Consider the following 25,522-nt stretch of genomic DNA (forward strand, 5'->3'; position numbering starts at 1 on the left):
AAATGAACTAATCAGTGATGAAAAAACTTTGTAGAAGAATAATTCCGTCTCTTTTAGTTATTCAGTATACCTTCTATTGATCCTCTTTCCTCATCCTTATTGTTAAAGTCTAATTCGGATTTTTATAGCAGAGTACTCCTGTTGAGTTCAGTGGCCTTACTCCTCATTCGCAGCACATCCAAGCCTCTAACCTTGATCAGCATTTTTTTTTTGCTAGTCACTCTGTGATGTTTGCCTGCTTTGTTTTTCTTTTTGTTCCATGGCTCATCTCTATTTAGCATAACTGCATACAGGCAGCTGAGTTGCAAGCAGATTAAATCTCGTTTGGTTTTTCTTTTTTAATGTAATTTTTTTCCCTTCTTTTTTTTTTTGTCCTTTAAGCAAATCAGTACACACCTGTTCACACACACACATACACTTAGCTGTCTGCCTTCATCTGTTTAGTAGTAACAGACCTGAGCCTTTTGGCTTCAAGGGCTCAGTGACAGTGGTGTGACTGCAGAGTCTGCCTGGAGGTGACCCAGGCTCAGGGGCTTGGCCCTTCCAGTTCCTTTGCCAGCGCTTGTGGTCTGTTTCCTAGTGTTTTGTCCATGATGGTTTTAGGATGGCAGCTGGGATTTTGTTAGCTCCATCTGGGAGCTTGTTTCATAGATGCTCCTAGCCATTTCCCCAAAATCTTTCTCTTCTGTTCTTAGTTTCATTCTATTGCTAACTTCCCCTTTCTTTAAACTTAATAACTTCCTGCCCTCTGCACACACACATACTTTGAAAACTGCTGGTGCTTCTTGTATTCAGTGAATCCCAATTTGCACCGTAGATCTTAACGCGTACATGCAGCAATCATTTCACCTATCAATGGCATGCAGTCTTTTGGGGAATGAAAATTAGGCTTGTCCACAGGACACTGGTTAGAAATTGTGCAGTTTACTGTTTCAGAAGGCGTTTTGGTTGTTTAGGGTTTTTCTTCTCCTCCCTCCTCCCTCTGTCCCTGAGTCTACAGCAGCATTTCTGCCACTTTTGTGTGGATTAATAATTTATTTTTTGTTTCACTCTTCCAAAAGACATTGTTGATCAGATATCTTAAATGTTAAATCAGGTTTTGGTACATATGATGTAAACAGTCCGGAGGGGAAAACTAAGAATACTGCAGTCTGCAATCCACACGGACAGTATTGATAGGAAATACCCATGCTGGGTGAGGATGGAGAGCACTGTCAGACCGCTACTGCTATACAGTCTACTGGAGACTGTAATCTTTGCTTTATCTCTTTAACTTCTCCAGTTTCCAGCAAGTACCAATCAGGGAATTTATTTTTAGATGCAGTTCTTTCCTGCGGCAAGTCTGCTAAGAAGGGACTTGTTCAACTGTGTAGGTGCAAGCATAAATGGAAAAGTGCTTCTGGCCTGTTTCATTGAGCAGTTGTTACCCACAGAACACATATAAGTACTTTTTTCTTTTTAATGGGGGTCATATCTCATACCCTCCATCTGATACTTTGTGCTTTGCTTGTCCGTTAAGGAAAGAAGTTCAGCTTCAGGATTCAAGTGAGGACCTGTACAAAAAGCATTGCTGGGTTTGACTTCTGGCCGTGATGTGGCGCACAGTGCAGCTCTGGTCTCTGACACAGCAGTGCTTTGGTGTGCTAGCAGTACATGTCGTTGGACATGTAGGTGCATTCATTTAACTCCCATGAACTATGAATGAAAAGCTCTACCTGCTAAATCGTAAATCACATTGTGGACAGTTTTTAAAAGTGATAATGATGAGGTTGCAGATTAGCAAAGCAACTAATGAATCATGCCTTATCCTGCATCATGGATGAAATTTTGTTCTGTGAAGCAAGCAGCCACAGCCATTGCCCTAGGGAAATGCAGATCCTGGGATCAGCATTAATGTGTGAAAGAGGGAAATTGGCTTTAGAATAGTCTTTTGTAGGAGGTGAGCTCAATCCAATACAGATCAATTTTAGTAACTGCCATGTCCAACTGAAGAAAGACAAAAACAAAACCCGGCAAAGTTTTGTTTTGGTTTTTTTGATTTCAAACAACTCTTCCTCAGATAAACCTGCCCAAAGCAAGGTTTCCAACCTGAATGTGAAGTAGCCAGACGTTTCAGGGGGACTGTGTAGGGTAGCTGTTGGGATTGACATGGGGAAGGTTCTCTGATACTGGGCGCAACAGCAGGTAGAACAGTGCTTCTGCATTAAGCAGAGCCAACACAGAAGTGTAACTTTTTAGAACATGTATAATCAGTTCAGTAAATATATGTATGTGTGCTTAATTGTTTTTTTCTGAACCAAGGTCTTGATTCTGCTGGGTTTATTGTCAGGAAGTAAGAGAGAGTGCATCAAAGATAGATTATGCTTCAGCTTGTATATTGCTCCCTTAATAAGCTGATTTTATTGTCTTCTTTTGCCCACTAATAAATACGGCCTGTGTAAGTAAGTTAATTTTGTTGTAATTAGGATCGATGTTGGCTGAAGTTCAGTGTTGTTTTTTGTTCAAATGAGAACAAAAGACTAGCAAAGCTTCCACAGTACCCTAACAGAAGTATCAGGAAATCAGCCATTTGTTCTTCCAGGCTTTTTTGGCACTACTGGTGGAAAATAAAAACAGTTAGCACGTTGTTATCATGGTATCATCCTTGACTCAGGGCTCCTGTATACACATACACATGCAGAATGCATACACAGAGCAAGTTTAAGCTCCCGTTTAATACTAGGGGTAGAAAGTGAAAATGTTTCTAATATGAGATCTCACAGGGATTTCCTTCTGAGTCATGACACTGGCTGAGCTACCACGGTTCACCCAGGAGGTGCAGTCGTTAGCCTTAGATGAGCTGCCCCTCGATGCTCAGCAGCTACTGTAAAATGGAACTTCTCTAAACAGAGCCCTAGAGAGAGAGACTGCTCAATCTTTACATCTTCATTTACAGCCATGTTAAAGTGCAATCGTCTGTGTAGACAAGGCTTCTGTTTGATGACCTGTTTGTTTCCCATGCAGTGGTCCCAAGAGCTTCCAAAGCGTTCATCAGTTGAGCCTTTCTGTCTTGCAGTTCGTACTTTAGTCCTCCTTTGTAGACAGAAAAGCTAACCCACTGAGGCTTTAAAAATGCGGCTGACTTAAAGCCGAGGCTATTTAAAGATTAAAAATAAAAAGTAAATTCAGGTACTGCACTCATCGTAGAGATACTGTTTTAATTTTGATGGTTTGAATGACCAGAATTAGGTATTTTAAAATAGCTTTCCCCCATCCCCTCTCACACTAGAGAAAACATGCAAAATAAGCAAGGCAAGAGAAGGGGAGGGAGGGAATATGCATATTCTCCATAGGCTCTGTATTTTAGTTGGAGTCTAATAAAAGTTAAGCTCTTGGGGCTTGATCTGGGAGAGGACTTTGGGGCTTTCAAGTTGGACAGTAGAGCAGGGTCCAGACACCTGCCCGGTGCATCAGCTCCCTGTCCCAGGACATGGTGAGGGGTAGGTGGAGCTGGATGGTGAAGGGCCAGCATGGAGAAGGAGAGAGGAAAAAATGCTGACGTGCCTGAAATCCTTCTTTTTTCTGGCCTTGGTTGCCTCAAGAAGGGCTACCAGGGAGCAGTCCCCTCGTGAAGCCAGGAACTCCTTCCCTGCCTTTCCCAGAGGGAAGCTCCCACATGAGCAGTTGTTAGGCTCCTGGCAAGCTTTAAAGAAGAAAGGTTGGAGATTGGGAGACTCCTGGGTTACAGGGCAGCCCAGTGGGCGTTTTCACATTTGGTGTTTCACTCATGCATGAATATATCAATGGACCTTGCCCTGCTGATCAGATGCTCTGGCTTAATTAAAGAAATCCTGCCTTCTTGTCAACAGAAGGGTGCACACTGTTTTCCCTTGCAAAACAGCTGATTGTTATCCGTTGAGCATCTTCCTCTGACCCCAATTAGAGGCTGAAGCCTGTGTGACTTGACACATTTTGTGAGTGCAGGCTTGTTAACCAGGCATGTAAATGTGTAATTGTCTGTACAGTTAACCAATTGATTTTTTTAAAAAAACTTTGTATACAAATATGGGAGCACAATTAAGCAGTTGGGCAAGTTTTCCAAAACCGGATGCTTAATTAAAGGTGGGCATTGAGCATACTGAAGTAAACACCCTTAAAAAAGATTGATCTGGTTGTGATAACCCTCTCTTTTCTTTTGCTTTGTGAATCTGAATCTGACTGTGTTCATCTAAGTCTGTCGCATACTGTAGTTTCTGTTACCTCTATCCTTTTTCTACTAAACATGTAGCATGTTTCATTGGTGTGGGAAATGGCCGTTACCATAGAAATTGTTCAGACATTGCTGTTAGCATATGTGCTGGCTTTAGTTTTAGTGAAACTGTACCTTGTACTTTCAAAGGCTGGTGCTGTATTATTTTTAAAACCGTTCTTTTCTGTATAAAATATTAATTTGAAATGCATTTCTGGAGGAAAGTTTAGTTAAATGATGGGAATTTTTGGCAGTTGCAGTCCACTACTAGAAAAATTTTGATGGAGAATGCAAGGGTATATCTTGCTATTATTTTGTGTCTATTCATATATAGTAATATTAATATATCCATGGACATATGAACATATATATGGGAACAAGTAAATACAAAGTATATCTATGTTCATTATAATGGTATGAACTCTAGCAGACGTAAATGCTAGAAAATGATTTTTTTTCCTATTTGTTTTATTTATTTTTCTTCTTAGTTTTATTAAAGAGTGGAAAGGAACTCCATGGATTTTCCTTCTCTTTTGAAGTTAGTCTGAGAAGCAAAAATCCTACAAAATTTGCAAATAATAGTACACATTAAGTTTTCTCTGTTTCCCCTGGAAGCTGCCAGTTTGCAAAGACTGAGTTATCTGGTAGTTTTGACCTTGTAATTGTCTTTTGCAGTGAGCAAAACCCCAAATGGTTCATGTTTGATGTCTGCACTGTTCATTTACTGTGAAATAAAACACAGTAATATTGTTTTCCTTTATAACATGTTCTGTTATATAGAATTAAACACTATATTCAATCTTTTTGAGCTGATTTTAATGGAATTATGTAGGGAGGCAGTTTCAATAACATGCAAAAAGTTTCTGAATAGTGATAGAGCTGTACCATGGATACGTACACGTGAGTTGACAGTTTTATCATGCAGGCCAAGAGGTCTATTCTTACTCATTTTAGTCTGACTTTTGTTCCTGGTAATGACTATAGGATCTGATACTGGGTAATAGTCCCAGAAAGTGAGTATATAAGGAAATTGAGGGGGAGGGTGGTGGTGCAAGTTTAAGTGCACAGTGGTGGTTGAATTGTTATATTGGTAGTTGATGTGTTGATTGTTTTTTCTTCCTACAACTTCCTAAATCAGAAGCAACTCCAGGAAAATTGACAGGGTAGAATTAGTGCATGTCAAAGCAGATCAGGCTGTGGGTTACCGTCTCCCACGTTCACTTCTTCAGAGTCCTAAATTAGCAGTGGTGCCAGTCCATAGCAGGAATCCCAGCTGTGCATTGTGCCATCTGGGCAACAACTTCAGGTCTCGCTGCCCAGTTTCACAAGGATGTTGTACATAAAGCCTCTGCCAGCTGGGCTGCTGGCATCAGGCTTGGGGATTCCTCTGCACCCATGTGTAGTCTCTGTGGTGCCAGTTTGAAACAACTGGATTTGTCCAAAATGTTACTGTTGAGTTGATATCCCTGTGTGGGCCCAGATTCTGATGTGATGCAATTTTACTTTGAGTGACAAACACTCCCCTAATGTCTTTTTTTCCTTTATTCCTGTGCAGATGTCGCTCCTATGAGGATTGCTGTGGTTCAAGATGCTGTGTAAGAGCTCTCTCTATCCAGCGACTATGGTATTTTTGGTATGTCACAACATTTTTGGAATTTTATGTTCATGGTGTCCTATTCTTGTCTTGTTTATAGGATTTGAAGCAAGGTATTTTCTGCCCAAATATTTTAAAGTAGAGTAGGTGCAAGTAAGTGGTAATGCATGTGTACAGGTAAAATGCAGGCCTTTGGGTTTAGCTTATAAAAACCTCCTGATGCCCAACCCCCCATTCCAATAGCAAAAAAGTGTTTATCCAATAAGCAGTGAGAAAATACTGGAAAAGGAGATTACTCAGCTCAGGTTGATCTTCCCTGTTTCCCCATTCTGTTGGTTTGTACAGGCAGTGGTTCTAACTTTTATCTAAATTTACTCAGTGCTTCATACCTGTCACAACTACTACCAAGTGGCAGCACTGCCCATTTTTGCAGGCCCTCCATCTTAAAAGAGGATTGTGTAAGGAGGATTGTACATTTATGCAGAGTTTAAGATGATGAATTGAGGCTTCAATTAAAAAGGAAGGGTACATCTATGACTATGAGGATTTCACTGGAGATGACAGCAAAGGAAAAGAAGGCAGAAAGATTTGAGCTCGTGAAACCAGCAGCTCAGTAATCTGGATAAGGCTTAAACTAATCACTTTTATATGTATAATGAAAAAATAAGGTAAATTCTTTTTAGAGAGGAATTTAAGAAAGCACCTGAAAAAAACCTTCTCATTATTAGACAAAGCAAAAGCTCTTCTAGAAAACCTGATTTTAGGTATTTTTATGTAGAATTTAAAGATTGTTTAAAAAAAAAAGCATTCAAAATTGGAATGAATAAACATTGAAAAACAGAAGCCTTATACATACTATAATACAGAGATTTCTCAAAGCTGCCTGTGGGATTTTGATGTACAATCCTTACTGATATAACTAGGAGTTCTGCGTCGGAATCCCTAGGGTGACGTTGTAAATCTCTGTTTTTCTGTTCAGAACAAATCCTTTCCAGGAACACTGCCAAAAACGAATGTATTAATTTTGGCTTAGAGAAACAGGACCTCATTCTGCTCTCATTTCCACTGTTGAAACAAGAACAGAATTTTGACCCTTTACATAAAATACCTGTCACTGCTATGCAGTGTCACTTTGTCTGTCTCAGTCATCTGGGAATGCTCCAGAGGAAAAAAGCATTGTGTGCAGGCTTGCCTCTGGCCAGCTTAGATGGAAAGGAAGAAATACCCTCTTGCCTCCAGTGCTTCCAAAGGATCCCAGTTGTTCCTTGTCCTCCAGAAAAGGGCCTTGAAAGAAAAGAAAAAGAGGTGACAATTACAGGCAGAAGAGCCATTGGCACCAGGGAAGAAAATGCCAACATCACAGTTGGGTTTAGAAGAGCTTGCATCAGTCACTACCATGTCTGATAACTAATCAAGAACACACAGTGGAAATTACTTCTAAGAACAAAGTCTCCTGACGCACTCTTGCTGCAAATTCATGTCTTCACTGAACAAGTGCAAGGGCATGGTGAAGGAAGTTTAGTCAGGTTGGAAAGGAGCTGAAAGGAAAAGAGCTGAAACAAAATAATGTTCTTTTACTTGAGAATGTATATCCTGTCTGGAAAGCAGAAAGCAAAACCTGTGATCTTCAGTGCTGAACATTTCAGTCTTCTGGCTTGAGCTTAAATGTCAGCTGTAATATTTCCCATGGGAGACAGAATTAGCGTTACTCATTTAAGAACATCCAGAAATCTTTCTTTAAGGGTAACTGCAGGACAACATTCCTCTTTGCACAGCCAGTCTCAGGCAAACCTGCTGACCCATCAAGATGCTATAGGAGCTGGACTTGGGTCCAAGACACACAATATTAAACAGTAAACTGGACCTGGGATTTCAGTTCACCAGTCCAGTGGCAAAGGTCCAATATGAGCCTGAAATTTTCAAAAGGTCAAGGGCATTTCCGTTTCAGAATTTTTTTTTCATCTCAGAAAACATTGGACAATAATACTAATTGACAGAGAAATGTCCATAAGTGCCCTAAGATGTGGCCATCTCAAATGACATAGGCCTGCTGTCCAGCAGCAACCTATTTAAGAAAGCCTGCTAAAAATCATAGTGAGGCTGATGATTGAAAGATAACATTCTGAGTTTCTCGTGATGAACAATCTCGGGTTGAGAGCTGCCTGAATGCAGGTGGGGTTTGACTTCCCTCTTCTCTTTGCCTAGGTTCCTTTTGATGATGGGAGTTTTGTTCTGTTGTGGAGCTGGCTTCTTCATCCGAAGGCGGATGTACCCTCCTCCACTAGTAGAAGAACCTACTTTTAACGTGTCTTACACCAGACAACCAGTCAACACTGCAACAGGTCGGAGACTGCTCATTATACGAGTTTCTCTAATTTCTTATATGTGCCAAGGCATTAAAAAGGGATTTTTTTTTTTTGAAAACTGTGGGACTGGGAAGAGGAAAGCTACTGCACTAAGCCATGCAGCCACCTCCTCTGATGAACAAAATTCTGCCGTCTAGAAAATGTATTTCAGCAGCAGCATACAGCAGTATTTTTGAGACCCAGGATAACAGGATAGTTCCCTTCCCTTGTGTTCCTAATATCTTTAGAGCTGTATGTCAGTGAATGGAAGAAAGATAGGACCAACTCACTCTGCAGTGTTGACAAAATGATAGGTATCCGAAATGAACAATGACGTTTTCTTCTTGTGAATAATTTGAAGAAGGAATTTTAAGTATAGTTGATACCATTTGGCAGAGGTGAAGGAAAGCCTAACATTTTCCTTCCACAGCCTAGTTTATTGCAAGTCTTCTCTTTCTGATTTGCCTTCTATATTCTGTGCTGTATTTTTTGCTGCAGTGAAGTGGCCCTTCTCCCTGAGTTATCAGTCTGATTGCTCTCTGGTCAGTGGTGACAGTGAGCATCAGTGAGGACCTACATAGTGAGGAGTCCTTTGGCAATACTGTTTTCTAAGTTTCTTATTTCTTACCCTCTGGCTGTTAGATAGTCCCAGCCTGGAGAATCTTGGACTTACCCGTAAGCAGAAGATATTTGTGCTTTATGAGAGCATTTTGAATCCAGTTGTGTCTAGTTGGAAGACTTACAGTGCTGAGATTATGTTTGAGTGTACACTCAGGTGCTTGTCTTCTCCTTGTCTCAGCAAGCCCAGACCGAGACACCTTTATCCACCCTCCTGATTGCATGAACCAGGGTAACATGCACCTGTGAAAACACACGTGCACACACGTGTGCACACTTGATACACGGACACTTTTCCTGTGCTGTCATTTAGTCACACATTGTATTATAGAGAGCTCAAGCCAGAGTATAATTACATTTTCTGGCAACTTTTCAGGAATTGGTAATTTGTTTTGGTTTTGTACTGCTTCGGCAGTGGAAATACAACTGAATATTTTGGATTGAAAAGGGGGATCACTTAGAGTTTGCTGCCTCAAACTTCTGTGTCAGAAATCATTTTCTGAATCATTACAGCTCTGTGCAATATTTTGTCTGCATCAAGACAACCTGCTTAGAAAAGGTGTCATAAAAAACATTCCAGTTAGCTCTGACTGGAAGTGTGTTGCGCAGAGATGCAGCATTCAGGCTCTCCACCCTGTCAAGCCTGCCACTGCTCACCTGCCTGCTTTGTACACACTTTGAAAACACTGGGTTTTGCGTCCTTAATCAGGTGCTTATAAGTATGCATTCTTCTCTCTCTCTCCCAGGTCTAAATGGACAGATAAGTAGCTCTTACAGGCACAAAGTAACATTTTACTCACCCTTTTTCCTTAAACTTAGTTGTTGTTGTTTTATTTTTTAAGGCCCAGAGTTTCCATTCTGCATCCTTTTTTTTTGTCCTTTATTGAACACACATTTTTGCAGAGAGTGGAGGGTTGGTGGTGGGGGGGGACAACCAAACTAACTAAACCATATTTTTAGGCCTGAAAAATAACCCCAAGGTTATGTAAACAAGGAACACCTTGCAACTAGATGAGCAAATACTAGATTTAATTTTAGAACATGGCTTTAGTTTTTCATGACACCTCATGGAACACAAGTTGTGGGCAAATATAAACAAGCTTAGGCCCTTTGACAGCCTACTTATGCCACCTGCTTTCAGATTGTTGTTACTATTTTTCAAACTTTGAGGTCTGAGCTAATCTCACTGCAGTCTTTTTTTCCTGTTTGTTTTGCTGAACTTTCAGTCACTCTTTCAGCAGTTCCAAGTGCTTTCCCAGTTTCTCTCTGTCTTTCTGTCCTGCCTTTTCTGCATTCCTGTACCTTCTCATTGCCTCTGTCGTGAGCAGCCACCACTAGGGCTGTGAGGTGCTGGATTCCCCTTAATTCATGGCCTCCTTTTTTGCATTTCTATGGGGCAGATGCAGAACCTCTCCCCAGGGGAGTGGAAAGACACGTGCTTGCCTGCCTGGCCTGCTGGCAAGACAGCAGAGCATGCTGCAGTGGGAAAGAGAGAAAGTTCAACTGCAAAAGCAATGGAAATTAGTAGTCAACCAAGTTTTGATTTTTCTCTAGCTCCTCTTCCAGATTTTGGAGCAGTAGCCAGTGCCCTGTAGAGCTGGAGCCCTTGAAGTGCAGCTTCTTGGCCATCTCCTTACTGCAGATACAACTGCAACATCTTCTGCTATTCCAGCATCAGCCCCGGGGCTGACAGTGCTTTCTTTGTGGGCCTGACTGGGCAAGTGGATCAAACACCTCACCTACAAACTGCAGTTTGCAGATCTGGTGGTGTCTTTCACTTCAGCCCTGGCCTACATAGCACAAAACCAGTGGTTTAGGCCCTAGAAAGGGTTGGATCCCTTTGTAGACACATAACAAGTACTTATGAGTTGATCCTGCAAATAAGTTGGTACCCAGATGTTGTTTTCTGTTGGATTTAATGAACTGTAAAAATATTTTAAAGGAATGATTTCCACACTTGCCCCCAAAATTCTATAACACAAGGAAGCTGTAACAAAAACAGCTATTTTCCTAAACCTCAAACTGCAATGAGCTGCCTTACATCTCTCATTTCCCCATATTGATGGAAACTACAGAAATGCAGAGCCAAGCAAGATTTAACTTTATGTTAGAAATGGTTAAGAAAAGAGACCCTGGCTACATAAGTGAATATTGGCACAAACTTTGGAGAAGGAAAACTTGGAACCTGCTCCCAGCCTGGCACTCTTTCTGCAGCCAGTCGGGTGTTAATACTCAGCTGAAGCAGAACAAATAATTCTCCTTACCACAGCAGAGGAAGCGAGACCATGGAGCAAGCCTGTTTCCTCAGATACGCAAAGGGAATATTTTCTTGTGTTATTAAGAAGGAAATAGCCATGTTCCTGATCTGCTTTCTTTCCTCTGTGCTCGTGAGTGTCCAAGTAAAACTCCAGGGCCAGACACCCCAGACTCTGTGAATGTTTGAATCAACGTGAATTGTGACTTGACCCATCTCTTATTAATGTTCTAAGAACATATTTTTGAGTTTGCTCTACGGATCCTTTCTGATTGCTTAAAGTACTAGAGGATGCTTAAAGCTCTGGACGCCTATATTCCTCCTATGGTAATACTGAATCCTGGAGTCACTAAGTCATGGAAATGAATGACTAAATGGAAAATCCCTTAGAGGCTGTTTCATTATAGGAAAACCAGAGCAGCACCGAAAGGAGAAAACCTGTTGCTCAGTCATGATTTTTTTTGTTTCAGTCCAGCCTTATTTAGAGAGAGAGAGAGGCAGAGAGAGAGAGAAAAGGAAACTAGTTTACATATTAAGACAGAGGCACTACTAACTTTAATAGCTGAAATTGTGTGACGTAGTCTTCCACTGCCTGTTGTGATACCCAAGGGAGGTAACTACTTGTGTTACTCTTCATGGCAGCCGTCTGTGTAACTCTTCAAGTGTCACGGTTAGGAATTTTTCATTCAATTGTAAGTTTCCTTGTCCCTGCAGGCTCCAATTTCATTTCCTAAATTTAATCTGTACTAATACTAAACAATCTTGTCTCATTGTGTTAGCAAGTCTTAATTGGCTTCAACTGGACTTGGTTTTTTTGCACCACACACGTTTACTCCTTAGCCATATCCTACCCCAAAGGGAAGTTTTCTATTTGAGATATACTCTGAAGTGCAGACTAATCCAGTATGTTACAAAATAATCTGTGCAGTTCTGTGTGTCTTGTAAGATGTCACACCTAAGGCAGGGGCTGCAAGGGAAATTCCTGTATTCATTGGGGTCTCTCAGCCTCTCCTTTATGTGGGCACGACAGCTTTTCTGTCCAGAGAACTGAGCAGGGCTCACTGCTCTCCCTTTCAAATGATGGTTGGTTGGGGCAGTAGTGCCCTTGGTCTCACTAAGTTTCTTTCTATTATGTGCAAAACTGAGACATCCTTTTGGTGAAAACTCTGTAAGTGAATGTAGTGTGCTGTCCTGCAAGTCTGGGTTTCCTCAGGAGTGGGACAAACATGGCTCCTTGTCCTTGCTCTGATAAACACTTTGAGGTATTTTACATTTTCTGTAAGCAGCCAGCCTTGAAACAGAGCCAACCTTTGAGCGTTGCCTTGGCCACATGTCCTAGGCTCTGGGTAAAACCTACTGTGTATGGCTTCCCTGAGGGGCAGAGCACAGGCAGACCCTCTCTCTTGCCCTTGGAAGGGCATGACTGCTGTCTGCTGCTGCTGTTGTTGATACCTTTTCTCTCCCTTTTTCTTTTCTTTTCTTCCAGGGTCACAACAACCTGGGGTGCCGTATTACACAGATCCAGGTGGACCTGCGATGAATCCCATGGCTATGGCTTTCCATGTCCAGCCCAATTCCCCCCAAGGGAACCCAGTTTATCCACCCCCACCTTCCTACTGCAACACGCCACCTCCCCCCTACGAGCAGGTGGTGAAATCCTCGACGTGAGGACTCTGTGGTCTTGGACCTGACTGTATGAGAAGAAGGTGCCATTGCAAAATGACAGAGATGGAGGGCATCTGCCCTTTTGAACACTTGCTAATTCTCTAAATCCTCTCTCCCTCCCTTCCCTGCGCCTTTCCTCATTAAAGTTACTTGCAAAGGGGTGATTTTTTAATTTTTTTTTTGTTTTTGCAGTAGAAGTGGATTTTTTCTTTTGTCTTCAAAATGAGAAGAGTCGTCTTTGTAATGCTTTTAATGGAAACCTATATTTAAAATCTGTATGTCTTTCTCCTTATTTATTGTTTCAACTATGTGCATTATTGCATTGTGGCAGGCGACAAGTAACAGTTCTTTATGCAATCCCAAAGTGATTTACATGCTCCTAAGCCCCCATTAGAAGAAATGCCCTAATTGAATGGAAATGAGAGACAAAGAGGGTAAATGTAGAAGAGGCTGGGCAATGCTTTTACCAGGGATGGTGACAACCATTGTCTTCATTTAGAGTTTTCTTGTAAAACTCTGTTCTAATGCACAACAGAAATGCGCTGTGATAGAAGTCACTGAAGGAATGGGGCACCAGTGTTGGTTGAGTCATGGGAATGGCTTTGCCAAGTGCCTTAGAAGAGAGGGCTTCATTGCTATAAATGGTGCGCCTAAAAAGAGAATGACCAGAGCTTGAGCGCTTCTTGGCCAGCACCTAGACTCTGCCTGTGGCCTCTTCAGCCTGGCTTCTCTTCCCCTTTTGATGCCCTACAGATTTTGTTCTGTGCTATAGCCCAAGGTTAGATTGTAGGAAACAGCTGATGACCTAAATGTCAGTAGGGAGAGGGAAGTGTTCTAACATCAGAGCTACTTGTGCTTGTGTCTCTAGATGTATTCAGAAATGTTGAAATACATAGAAAAATTTTCTTCCCTAAATTGAAAAATAACTATAACAAAAAGGAACAGGAGCCCACTCCCAAGTTTGTTCCATTTGAAATTGATGGGAATTTTGTCACTGGCAAAAAATAGTTTGGTTATGGTCTTACTGCTGCCACAAAGAGTACATAGTTGAGCTGTCATCTCCAGGTGACAGGTTTGTAACATGCTCTCCTTCCTGCATCATAGTCAAATAGCCTTTTTAAAAGCAGTTCCTTAACCCAACGCACAGATGGTTTGGCTTTGCAACTGCTGCTGGCACTTGGATTTCTGTACACTTTGCTGTGAGTATTCCCAGGGTCCCTGATTCATGCTTGTGGCTGGCTCTCTGAGTGACCACAAGTCAACACCTTGAAAAAAACACAAAGCCCTTTTCCCGGGAGGGTTGTTAGGCACATCTATCTCTAGCAAAGACATGAAGCTGCTCTGAGGAGTGACCGCATATCAATGGCACCTTCTCACTTGGTGTGTATTCAGAGTCATATTGTTAATGAGCGGCAAAAAGAAGATCCCATTGCTTTTTAACTTCTGAGAGACCTGCAGAGACAGCACAGCTGAGAGTTAGGAGTCTGGTATGGTCCTTTGGGTACCAGGTCGATTACTGTTTCCTCACTGCCGATACACTGACTGCTCCTATGTCACTCCAGCTAGGGCATGGAGGGCACAGAGGTAATCTGAAGTAATCCAAAAGACCTATGTTGCTCAGGGAGCAAAAGTTTTGTTGTGCTACTAATGTATCTTATTTCTGCCAGTGGCTTGTGAGAATTTTTTCCTAGAGAGCAAGCTAAATTTGCAAAACTGACAGAAAAGAGCATCCCTTTGGTATTATGCACATGAGTTGACTTAACAGGAAAATCGCTAAGGGACACTGCGTTTGTAAAAGTTGCCGGTGCTGTTAATAGTCATCTACTGGAGCAGAACTAACTTTTGAAGAGCTCATTACAGGAATCTTGACTTGGGAGAAATTGTAACTGAAGTAATTGTATGGCAGCCAGGGAAGGGAAGAAAGTAGTTTACAGTTTGTTCTACTGATGAGTGTCAGGGGAGACCTGCCTGATTTAGTGGCACGGAAGCTCTTGGCTTAGGTTATGTTACATTGTGCAGACTCCTTTTGCTGTGACCTGCCTTCTGGAAGTGCAGTTGGATTCACCAAGTCAGAGAAAGCTGTTTCTGTGATACCGTAGCTTGCAGGACATAGTAAGAGTCCTGGTCACAACCACAATAAAGCCAAAGGGAGCTGTGTCTTGATACCACTTGGATCAAGACTTGGCCTGAAGAAAAGACTTTGTTTTATCAAATCAACAGGCAGTTCCTATTAGAAGTGGTGTTAGCATTTGATAGCAGTGATCGGTCTTGGTTTTATTTTGATATATGTCTCTGTCACAAGGGATAAGGGCGTAGAAAATAGCATCATGCTAAAAGTTCTGGCACATAAGGATGGGTGACTCTAAGGGGGCGTAAAAAGATCTTTCCAGGACTGCAGAGCTCATTCTGCCAGCAAGAGGGACTCGTGAAATTGGAGCTGATGTGAGGTTAGCCCCAAGTTCTGAGTTTGCACTTGCACTTATATTATAATTCATGTGAGACTGAATCAGATCATATCCTCCTATATTTGCTTATGTTCAGCATATGTTTCAAAAATGTTGAATGTATCTACTTATAAGAAGTTTGCCCAGTCTTTTGCTTACTCCTCCATACTGTATTATGGATTAAAAATAACCCACCCAAATTCTAATACTTCTTGTAATTCTTTTTCATTATACTTAAAAATGAAGAAATGCAAGCAGACCCAGGTAAGCCTTTTTTTTTTTTTTTTTTTTTTTTTTTTTTGACTTATTTAGTAACACTGAATTTAGGAAGGACAAAATTCTTTTCTTAGCTTCCCAGAGATGATCTTGCCTAAGTTGCTTAGCTAGATTTAAATCTTACGTAATCTATCATTTAAAGTGTTTTGATAGGCAGGGCTGTTTTCCAATCAGTTGGCTGTTTAATTTTAAGTAGTGAAACATAAGAAGGGCTGCTTGTATGCTGAATACCAGGTATTCATGTAAACGCTTGGAGAGAGTTGCCTGACAAGGGACTGCTTTGGTTTTCTTAAATATCAGGGTTTTCTGCAGACTTCGTTGCATGTGAGAGGAACAGAATGAATGAGGAGAGTTGTGCATTCCTCCTCTCCTATTGCAGTGTTGCTTGTTTAGGTCACCTTGTCTCTTCCCCTGTATATCACAGGCTGGAGAACCTCACCCATTTACCCTCACGTTGGACCTGACACTGAGACAAGGTAGAAATACTTTTCAGAAGTGTTTCAGTAATAACTCTCTTACTGTGCATCATAATAAGGGACAAAGCGTGTACTTTTGTGTGTGCAGTGCAGCTCAGTGGACATTTAAGATAAGGAAAGGTACATTTTATATATGATTAATCAGTAGGTCCATCTGCCTGCACACCACAACTGTATATATTTTCTAAATCAGTGTGCACTCAAAGTTTAAAGCTGCCTATGTCATGTTGTATGGTTGTGTATGCACTGTGTAGTTTTTTAAAAACAAATCCAACATTTCTTTTTCTGTCAACAGAAATGACAGACCTCTGGTGTTAGAAGATAGATGTTGTTCTTCTATATTACGAAATGTATCTACAAGAGTTGGCATTTTCCTGATAAGCTTGGATAGAAGCCTTTTACAGTGAATTTTTATGCTGTATATGGAAATTCAACTTCTGGTGAAGTTTTTCTGCAGTCTGATTGTTTTCTTTGTTAATGCTGGTGCTTGACACTACCTCTTCCAACATACATGTGCTCCTCTCCTGGCAGTTGCTTAGTCTCCTGTTGAACACACAGCACCTGTGTTGGTATTCCTATGAATTACTTGCAAATTGCTTACATGCCCTTCCCCTGGTTGCCTTGCTTTTGCAGTTTTTCAGGTTTCCTTTTTTCTTCTTTTCCTTTTTTTCTTCTTAGTTAAAAAAAGAAAAAAGCTGTGGGGGTGGGGGAAAGAAGGGGGAAGCCTGTAACTTTTGGTAGGGTCATGTTAACAAAATAAAGCTGATATGGGTGTGTATATTGCATCTTTTGTAAAACTGGGTTGATGGGTTGGAGGATGGAGCAGAACTTGGTCTTTCTACAGTCTCAGGCTTCTGTTACTCTTCAAATGTATAGAGAGTTTCTTTTGGAATGTGTTTTATTAAAGTAACATTAGATATTGCTCTACCTTTAGGCACCTAATCATCTTTATTGCTCTTTCCTGAGCAGTATTTTTTTTAAAGCTTTATGTAAGCAATTAGAGCTAAAAGTGTGATCAGTTGTGTACAAAAAAGGCCAGTAGGCAGGACTACTTCTATGGAGAGCCTTGTATCTGACTGCCACTTCAGAGAGCCAGGGCTAAAACGCAGGCTACAGGCACACAAGTGGACATGGTAGGGTCACTTCTCACCACCAGAGCAGTGCTGACAGGTCGGGTGGGCAGCCTTAATCACACTGGTGGAGGAAAACATGACCTTCAAACACAAAGTTACTCTGCAGTGCTGATGAACAAAGCGTGCAGTTGGTTATTGCAGCTAAGGTGAACTTCCACATCGCAGGTAAGTGCTTTGGCCATAGGGATTTATGCGTGAGATTTTCTGGTTGCTGTTTCTCGCTTTGTAACACAACAGAGATCCTGGTGCCTCGCTCCCAAGGTGGGGTGGTGTTTTGACTGCAAAGTTTGGTGCCCTTCTCAGTGTACTTGCTTCTGAGAGTCCCAGTCCTGGCCATCAGATGCTCCCCAGGCCCCTTCCAGGAGCTCCAGGGCTGAGGTCGAGCTGTGGCTCGCAGCCCAGGCTGTGGGGCTGCCTCCCCATCTGCTTTGGAGATCTCACCAGCTACATCAAAAAGTTGGTTTGGTGTGTTGCAGTTATCAATCTTGTATTTCTTGCAGTAGTAGCATTCAAAACAGAGGACGCAGATGCTTTAAAATAGGACTGAAGCACTGAAGCATAATAAAGCCAAGGCGCAGTTACTAAGCCCCATTTGGAGCCAGAAACATAATGTTACTCCTTGAGGTCCTCTGTTCAGTTGGGTATTCTCAAAACGTTTCTAATGTATCCATGAGGAGGCATTGACTGGAAGGAATGTACCGAGCTGGTCACTGCAGGCAAGAAAACCTTCAAAGTCTCTGCTACTCCAACCCTGGAGGACAAGGGAGGGGTGAGTCTCTTTTGTTCCACTGTAAAATTTCCAACTAAGCAGCTTTAAAAGAGGTGTTAGCATTGAGTCTCAGTATACCTTGCCTGTAGCTATGGTGTGGCTAATCCTTCCTATGTCCAAGGCCTGTGAGGAAAGCCTAGGATACATTGTGAGGTGGGGGAGGAACTTGCCCTTCCCATGGCTAGGGGATTGGTTTAAGGTCTGAGGTTTTGCTATTAGCCCAGTCTCAATGAAGAACAGCAAGGCTTGTGAATGATTGGATGCACTCTGCTTTCATTTCTCTTCAGGGATTATGGAGGGCAGGAATGAGCAGAGATATTTACAGACTCATAAAGGACCCTGTGGATCACTGTGTGTAGCTTGCGGTTGCAGGTACTCAGTCATCAAATTTTTCTCTGGAGCGGCATTAAATGCAGTATTTCTTAGAGCTCTGCAGTTCTGAACAAAGGCCATCTCCTCACTCAGCAAACCCTGCCTCACAACTGGCTTCATTTTTGGAGTTTATCTCATTTCGGGTTCAGACTGCAGAGTTGTTCCACCTACACTGGTGAGACCAAAAAGCCCCATTTGCTTCCCTATCAGTTTTCAGATTTTTCACATATAAGTAGCTGCATGTGACGAAAAGAGCATCTCTCCTTTCTGATAAAATGTTTAGCTACCACTGTTTAAGTTTCTATCACAAGACTTGCTTCTCCCAACTTACGGGCTCCTCTGCGGAGAGCTGCGAACTATTTCCATGCCTCCTGGAAGCATAGATGTAGTACCAATGCTAATGCAATGTATGGTGCAAGGTAGTGCATGTAGGCAGGTTTCCACTTCTATAGATGAGCCAAAGCATTAAGCTGTGCGCTGGTGTGTGCCCCAGCGGCCTTCCATGAAGAGCTGCTTTCCAACACAGTTGCTCAGCTCCTGGAGACTGATTTCTTTATTCCTTGTGCCTGATTGGCAAAGCGCAGCACACTGGAGAGAGGTGGGGAATACACTTTGGTGCCCTCTAACCCCGACTCTGTCCTCCTCCCTCAACAAGGCTTGAGTGGCTCAGCAATTTCTAGCAGCAAGGCTTTGAGTATGGCAGTTCAGATTAATGGTAAAACATTGAAAAGTGGTGGCTCAAGATCTGCTCTTGGCAATCGTGGTTAGGCCAAGCAGGGCTCTGCATCATCTCTACAAACACCAGGGTTTTTTTGACTTCTGCGGTCTTGACTGGTGAGAGCCCTCTTCACCATGGAGCAGAACCATTTCTTGAAGAGCTACAGGACAGCAGGGTTGCTTCCTGGGGCAGACTTTCTTGAGGTAGAGACAGTGGAGCCAAAAAGCCATTTACCCTAAATGCTATTTTGTTGGGGAAAATGTGCTGTCTAATGGGCACATGTAATGATGTGTGTGAACTCTGCTCTCCTGGTGGAGAGAATAGTTTTTCTTGAGTATCTTTCAGGTTGTTATTTGGACCACTGTGAGGTGATTGCTAGCTACAGATGCCAAAACATTTTGAGGTTTGGGATTAGATTCCTGATTGTCACTAAGGGTGAAGATTTGAGACAGTCATAGCGAGACTCCTCTGCGCTCTATGAATGTACCTCTTTGACAGACCAGACCTTGGTTTCTAGGTTCAGTGCGCAGATCTGAGGGTGAGGAGCTCAGACAAGCACCGCCTGCCTTCCTTCGCTCCCCTCCATCATGAGTCGGAACCAGCCCGCCAGGCGACCGCAGCCTCAAAACCTTGGCAGCAGGTGACAGATACAGGCACCGGCAGGGAGCTGGTAATGAGCAGCCTGTCAAATGCATTGCAGACCAGAAGGTGCATAAATGCTCACTCAATTGATCTGGACAGAAAATCAGTCTCAACCACTGAATGCCTGTCTTGGCCTCCGACAGCTCAGTCTTGCATGATGGCGGTGGACGGCTCTTCAGGCTGCTGGTGCTGAAACAGCTGATATATTGTGTTGTTAATTTAAGCTTGGTGGTGGTGGTGGTGGTAGTGGGGTGACCTGGTGTCTGGCAGATTGGTGGCCATGACCTAACACCAACTGCTGGGGGCTGCTGTGGTTTGACCTGTAGTACCATCTTCCAGTACACTTGGGCCAGGAACACGCACGAGTGCAGTGACTCCTTGACCATGCACCTGACCTCCTCGATGTTCAGTGTCCTGCTTTTAGGAGGCTTTGGGAATACCTTCCCACTGGCTTTTTACTTTATGCTCCACATATCTCTTTCCTGCCCTGCGGCAGAAGGATGTCTGACTCAAGAGCACCACCTTACTCCCCCTCTGCCCTCAAATAATCAGCAGTAAGGATTGCTTTTTGTCCTTCAACAGGCCTGTAAAGCTTCTTTCAGCACAGGATGACAACAGGCTAAAGCACACCCTTCAGCAACAGGCTCACATTGAAGGTAAGGCCTGGCTATGGCCAGGTCGTTGTACTAGGCTGGCGAGGTGCAGACATGCCCCTTCAAAGCTGCATACTAAGATGCGTAAGCACCTCTTTTTTTCAACAACTCCCCTCTCACAAGCACTTCATAGGGCTACAGTTGTTCCTCCTTTGCACCATCCCCCAAAAGCTCAATGCTCCTTTCCTGCTCTGACCAGAAGAAAGTAAAAAGTGTTCCTCCAGCGAGGCACCTTGCTCCGAGGCTCTTGCTGCCTTCCATGTTCATTAGGAAAGGCTCTGTACTGGTCGGTTAATTAAGTTAATGGCACTCCGAGGGGGCTGAAGGTTTTGCCTCAGCCTTCCAGCAGGCACACAGCCCTTGTGCTTGCTGTGCAAGGCCAGGTGGCTAAGGGTGGTGTGAGAGCCAGCTGTGACAGCAGCTGGGACCTGCTCGATCTGTATTCACCCACTTGTGCTCACCCTCATGCCCTGAGCTGCCTCTGCGTTACACTTACCTTATTTTTCTATTTACACCAGTGGAAACAAAAAGGGGAATAAATTATCCTTTAAAATAAGTCCCTGGTGTGACTGATTGCCCCATCCCTTGTAGAACGAGGGCTAAATTCACCTGCAATATAATGCAGTGGCTTCCATCCCAGTAATTAGCAGGATGACTAATCAGCTGTGCTACAAATAGGTCCAGGTTTGACAAAGATGGTACCAACCCTGGCATTTCTGTTTGGGGCTCCCACCAGCCGCCGCCTTGCAGCTGCTCCAGTGTTTCATTATCACTCCAGGAAAAGATAATGTAGTGACAAGCTTTTATGTTTTGTGGGGTTTTTTTTTTTTCTTTCTTTCAAGCGTTATGACAGCTTACACTGCTGTGAAAACAAACAGCTAGGACTATATTTTTCTAAGAAGCTGCTCAAAATATGCAGAGCAAAAAGGAAATAGTATTCTTTGTTCCTTACTTAAAAAAAAATAAAACCAAAAAACCCAGATGTCTTAGTTCTATATGCATGTACCCAAGAAGCTGTGGCTAAAACACCTTGTCAGACAGTGGAGCCTTTTTTTATCCTGCTATCTATCTAACACATCACTTGTGGTACCTGGCTTATAATATAGCTCTGCTATCTCAGTGGGCGAGGGAAATGGTTAAATCAGTCTTAGGCCACCTTGCTTTTGCAAGCCCTGTGGCTCTGGGACCCCTCTCCCCTGATGGCCCTTTGTATCCTATTTTGACTTAATATAGAGAGAACAGTACTTCAGTGACTGAGATCTGCCTACAGGTCAGAAGTACATCATGAATTCAAAGAAGAAATTATTCTGTTTAGAGTTTTTGCTCTCAAGTAGCACAGAGGGCCACAAATGGCATACAGGGCTTTGTGAATCAGAAATACCGCCCAGTGGTTGCAGCACACTCGCAAGAATTTATTCAGTTAAATCTTAGCTAGAGAAAAACCTCAAACTTTCTTGAAGCTGGAAAACAGGAAATCACTGCACAAGGCAGACAGAGATATTTCATATATGTGTTCTTAAAAAACAGCTGGCTGAAAGTAAGGCTTGAGCTGAAAACACTGCTCAACACGACCTGTTTGAGCAGAGGCAAGCAAAGCTTTGCACTGAGGCATTAAGCAATGCACACTGCAGCTCACTCGGGAGAAACAACACTAAGAGCCCTTCAACTCTAATAAAAGGTGAGGGTTAAAAAAAAAAAATGATGTGCCCATGTGCTTTCATACTTCGATTCTGTTTCACTCTGCAAGCCTATGATAGTGGGAGACAATTCAGCAGTTACAGCAGTGGAACAACTACCATTACAGGGCAGCAGGGAAGGAAGGAACAAAACACGAAAATTTTTTTTCAGACAAATTGCCACCACATAGCTTGATCTTTACTAATAAAGCCAAAGAACAAAAACATAAGCATTTTTCCCCCTCTTTTTCTGCCCAATAAGCATCTCCATTTTTAACACTACTGCTTTTTGCAATAAATGGACTATTACACATGGACAAGGCAAATCAGGGAATATTAAGACATTTTTCCACATCTTAGTTTGACGTGATTTCTGAAAACAAAATTTTCAAATGTGTTGGTGAAATGCATTTTTTCACCCCTTCACACAACATCCTTTTTTACTGGGCCACCTGAACATCACAAAGCTGCCACAAACACAAAGGAAGAGTCATGAGGAAAGGCATATCAAGAAGACGAGGCAGACACACTGTCCTGAGCTTCTTGACTTTATGCATTATGTTTCCTGTCTTGCTCCATTCCAACATTATTTTCGGAAGGAAGACAGCACCAGGCCTAACCACAGCAGAAGGGTGGCCGCAATACAGAAAGAGCTAATAGCTGACTTGCTCATTATTTTGACTGCTGCACTCAAGCGCCTCAGAGCTTTGCTCAGTATTAAGCTGTTCTAAGTGTGTACATACACCTATACATTTTTTTTTAAACAGTAAGAGAAAGTTTTACTTCTCATTGGGCCCCTGACAGCCAAAATTACCTCCCACAGCTGCCATTCAAGCTCAGCAGCCAAGAAAGCTTATAATCACTGAATGAAAAAGAATCCCTGCCGGTACCTCCCCACCCCCAGTTATGCAGTCAGGACAGCACATGTGTGGGATCTGCTGAAAAGGTTCCCCTCTGGCACAAGGGGAATACACTTCCCTGTTAATCCATCTCAGTCGCTGTGCAGTTGTAGAGGAGAGGGAAGGAAAAAAAAGAGAAGGAAAAAAAGAATATGAAACATAGGAGCAGGCTACATTCTACCTCCCCTGTACCCTCTGCATACTACATCCTGAAATTGGCTTTCCCAGTTCCTCACTGATCCCTCCACTTCCTCCCTTTCTGCTTAGGTTCATTTCCCCGCAGCCGCTTTCCATACATCTTCCCTCCTTCCTGTTGCCTTTCAGCATCTTCTCTCTTGCTTGGCTGTATAGGTGCAGCTGGGTTCAGAGCCTCATCTTCTACCCTTTGCCAGAGGGGTGGAAAATTCCCTCCTGCTGCTCCCACCCTTTAGTCCTACTGACACATCAATGCAAGCGCTACACTGTGACATTAAGCTGTCCCTGCATTGGCACTGCCTCTATTGCCTAGCAGAACTCAATCAGGAGATTATTAACATCCGGATGGATTTGGCAACAGATACTGTAAAGTTCAAGGAAGCCACTTGCTGCCATTCAGAGATTTATGCAGGAGCCACAATGCTTTTCCAAGCCTGACTGCAAACACTGGAGCTCAGCAGATGGCTCACAGGTCATATATATCCCAATGCACGCCTGAAAGGTCAGACAAAGTCTCTGCCATCTGTCGCACTCACATCCAATACAAGATATCAATTAAAATAAGCACCTGGAATGACAGAGCACAGGGAGAGCTGGGAGGGTGTGAGTGGGAAAAGGACAACAGAGCTTGAGCAAGCGTGACAATGATACACTTACTTACCTTTTTCAAACAGTAAGTGTATTTATTACATGTAAAATGTAAATGTGCTGTAAGTGTTCTTGCCTTAAGTTCCACTTCTCCTCCCAGATCAAGAGCATGGAGGCAGAACTGAGTAATAGCTTGCCGGTAGAGGGAAGGGCTAGTATTTCACACCACCACCACACTACAACAAGAAGCAAAGCACTAACAGCACAGTTCAGAACAAGGGCAAAGGAACTTTTCTCTCTGGTTTTGAATTTAAGATGACATAAACTTTACTCACAATTTCTAGCAACAGCTTACATATTGTTCCTTAGTATTTGGCAACCTCCACGAGCAGCTGATACTTATTGCTGCTGTCACACTACCTGGGCTAAATGCAGTGGGGCTGGGCAGGGCGGGGGGAATAGAACAAATCACCTCCTTGGTTCAGGAGTGACAGTCATCCTGAGTTATCAGCCATGAGAAACTGCCCTGCCTCCCCATTACTTCTTTGCATACTACATGATGCAGGATGGATTTATTACAAATTCATGTAAAAAGAGAGGAAAAGCATAACTTGCTGTTCCTGCTCTGTTCTGCTCCAAAAAAATAAAAAATAAAAAAAAAAATCCCACAACAACAGGTCCCTTCAAACCTAATAAAGCCCTGAAAACTGAGATGACCTCATACCACTTCTTCAAACAAGGCTGATCTCCATTGCCTCAGCTTCTAGGGGCTGTGGAGGAAAATGCAGAAACATGAATGTAAAGAAGTTGTTCTTCTCATTTTAAAGTAACCACCTCACTAATGAAACCAAGCACTGCCTTACACTGGACTGTCTGGCATAAAGTGGAACTCTGTGGATAACCACACTGCAGAAAGCAACACTGCTGTTGTGAGTCAGACGTGAAGGGACAGGACTGAGATTCACAGAGAACAGCTTTTTGCTTACAACAGAAGACTCATATCAACAGACAACAGTAATAAACATGCAGAGCATGTGAAAGACCTGAAGATGACAAATGCAACAAAACAGAGAACGTTCAAACTTGACTTCTCTTGTCCTACATGTGAAGGTGTCACTTTAACAGAACTTATATGTGGCTTCTTCTCATCCATGCTCTAGTGATTTCATGGTCCTTTGGGGCAGAGGGAAGTGGGAAAAGGGGTTTATCCATCTGTCAGTTTAGGATCAAGTTGGTTCAGTATCAGAGGCACTAAACAGTCTTGTCGCTTTTGTCATAATTTCCTTTCAGAATGATCCCTTAGCTATCCTGTTCCACTTTGTTTTCCCTCCTTTGAGGTCCAAGTTCAAATGCTGGAAACTGGGAAGTCTCCGGTACTGAAATATCTGAGAGGAAGTGAATAGCTCCAGCCATCCCTAAAACATAATGAGAAAGAGATTTTTGTGCATCTTGGACATAAAAATAGCAGAGTTGACAGCAAAGGCAATGGCACTTGTTGGAACACCTCCTTGCTAGAGCTTTCTGAATTGGTGAACCTTGTGCCACTGGAAAGCCAAATTCATCTGTACTTTGCCCAGGAAACCAAGTTTCACTTGAAAAGATCAAAGGCAAGAACAAAGTTCTCTCCACTATTGTCTTTTCAGCTGCACAGTCTCAAAACTACTTCAGTTAGGAAAAAAAAAATCTTGTTTGGACTGTCTATCACAATTTGAGCAGCTCTCACTTAAAACCCTGCTTATTTAGGGTCTATCAAAGACATTCCACTGTTTAAGAAACAAAGGCAAAACTTTTATTATTTTTGTGATGTACTGATTCATTTATTCACTATTCATAAAGGGAGCATGGGGAGTCTGAAGCATTAATAGCAGCATCAACTCATAAAACTCTTAGGGTGACAGAAGACAGAGCCACCCTACAGCAGGACAGCATACAGCTGTATACAACTGCTGTATACAACTGCTGTATACAACAGCTACA

The 25,522-nt window shown here is 42.6% G+C and overlaps 2 protein-coding genes across 4 annotated transcripts in view; one reads left to right on the forward strand and one right to left on the reverse strand.

Annotated features, from left to right (window-relative positions):
• The window catches only part of VOPP1 (VOPP1 WW domain binding protein), a 68,727-nt gene extending 55,745 nt beyond the window's left edge, over window positions 1-12,982 (forward strand). Inside the window, exons 3-5 of the mRNA XM_026121416.2 lie at window positions 5,784-5,861; window positions 8,028-8,164; window positions 12,526-12,982. Coding sequence (XP_025977201.1) covers window positions 5,784-5,861; window positions 8,028-8,164; window positions 12,526-12,707 — 397 coding nt within the window. The 3' untranslated portion in view covers window positions 12,708-12,982. The remainder of the gene's footprint in view (window positions 1-5,783; window positions 5,862-8,027; window positions 8,165-12,525) is intronic.
• Window positions 5,378-25,522, reverse strand: part of LANCL2 (LanC like glutathione S-transferase 2) — a 51,577-nt gene continuing 31,432 nt past the window's right edge. Inside the window, exons 8-9 of one of the 3 annotated variants that reach the window (XR_003262348.2) lie at window positions 6,931-7,106; window positions 5,378-6,822 (exon numbers count right to left, since the gene is read on the reverse strand). Coding sequence is in view for 2 of the 3 variants with exons in the window: in XM_026121413.2 (XP_025977198.1) it covers window positions 24,845-24,960 (116 nt within the window). In the remaining variant the exon portion in view is untranslated. Of the gene's footprint in view, window positions 7,107-8,026; window positions 24,961-25,522 lie in introns of those variants that run through there. The other 2 variants (XM_026121415.2, XM_026121413.2) reach the window with 2 other exon arrangements.

This window comes from Dromaius novaehollandiae, chromosome 2 (genome assembly GCF_036370855.1).
Source record: "Dromaius novaehollandiae isolate bDroNov1 chromosome 2, bDroNov1.hap1, whole genome shotgun sequence".
Taxonomy (NCBI): domain Eukaryota; kingdom Metazoa; phylum Chordata; class Aves; order Casuariiformes; family Dromaiidae; genus Dromaius; species Dromaius novaehollandiae.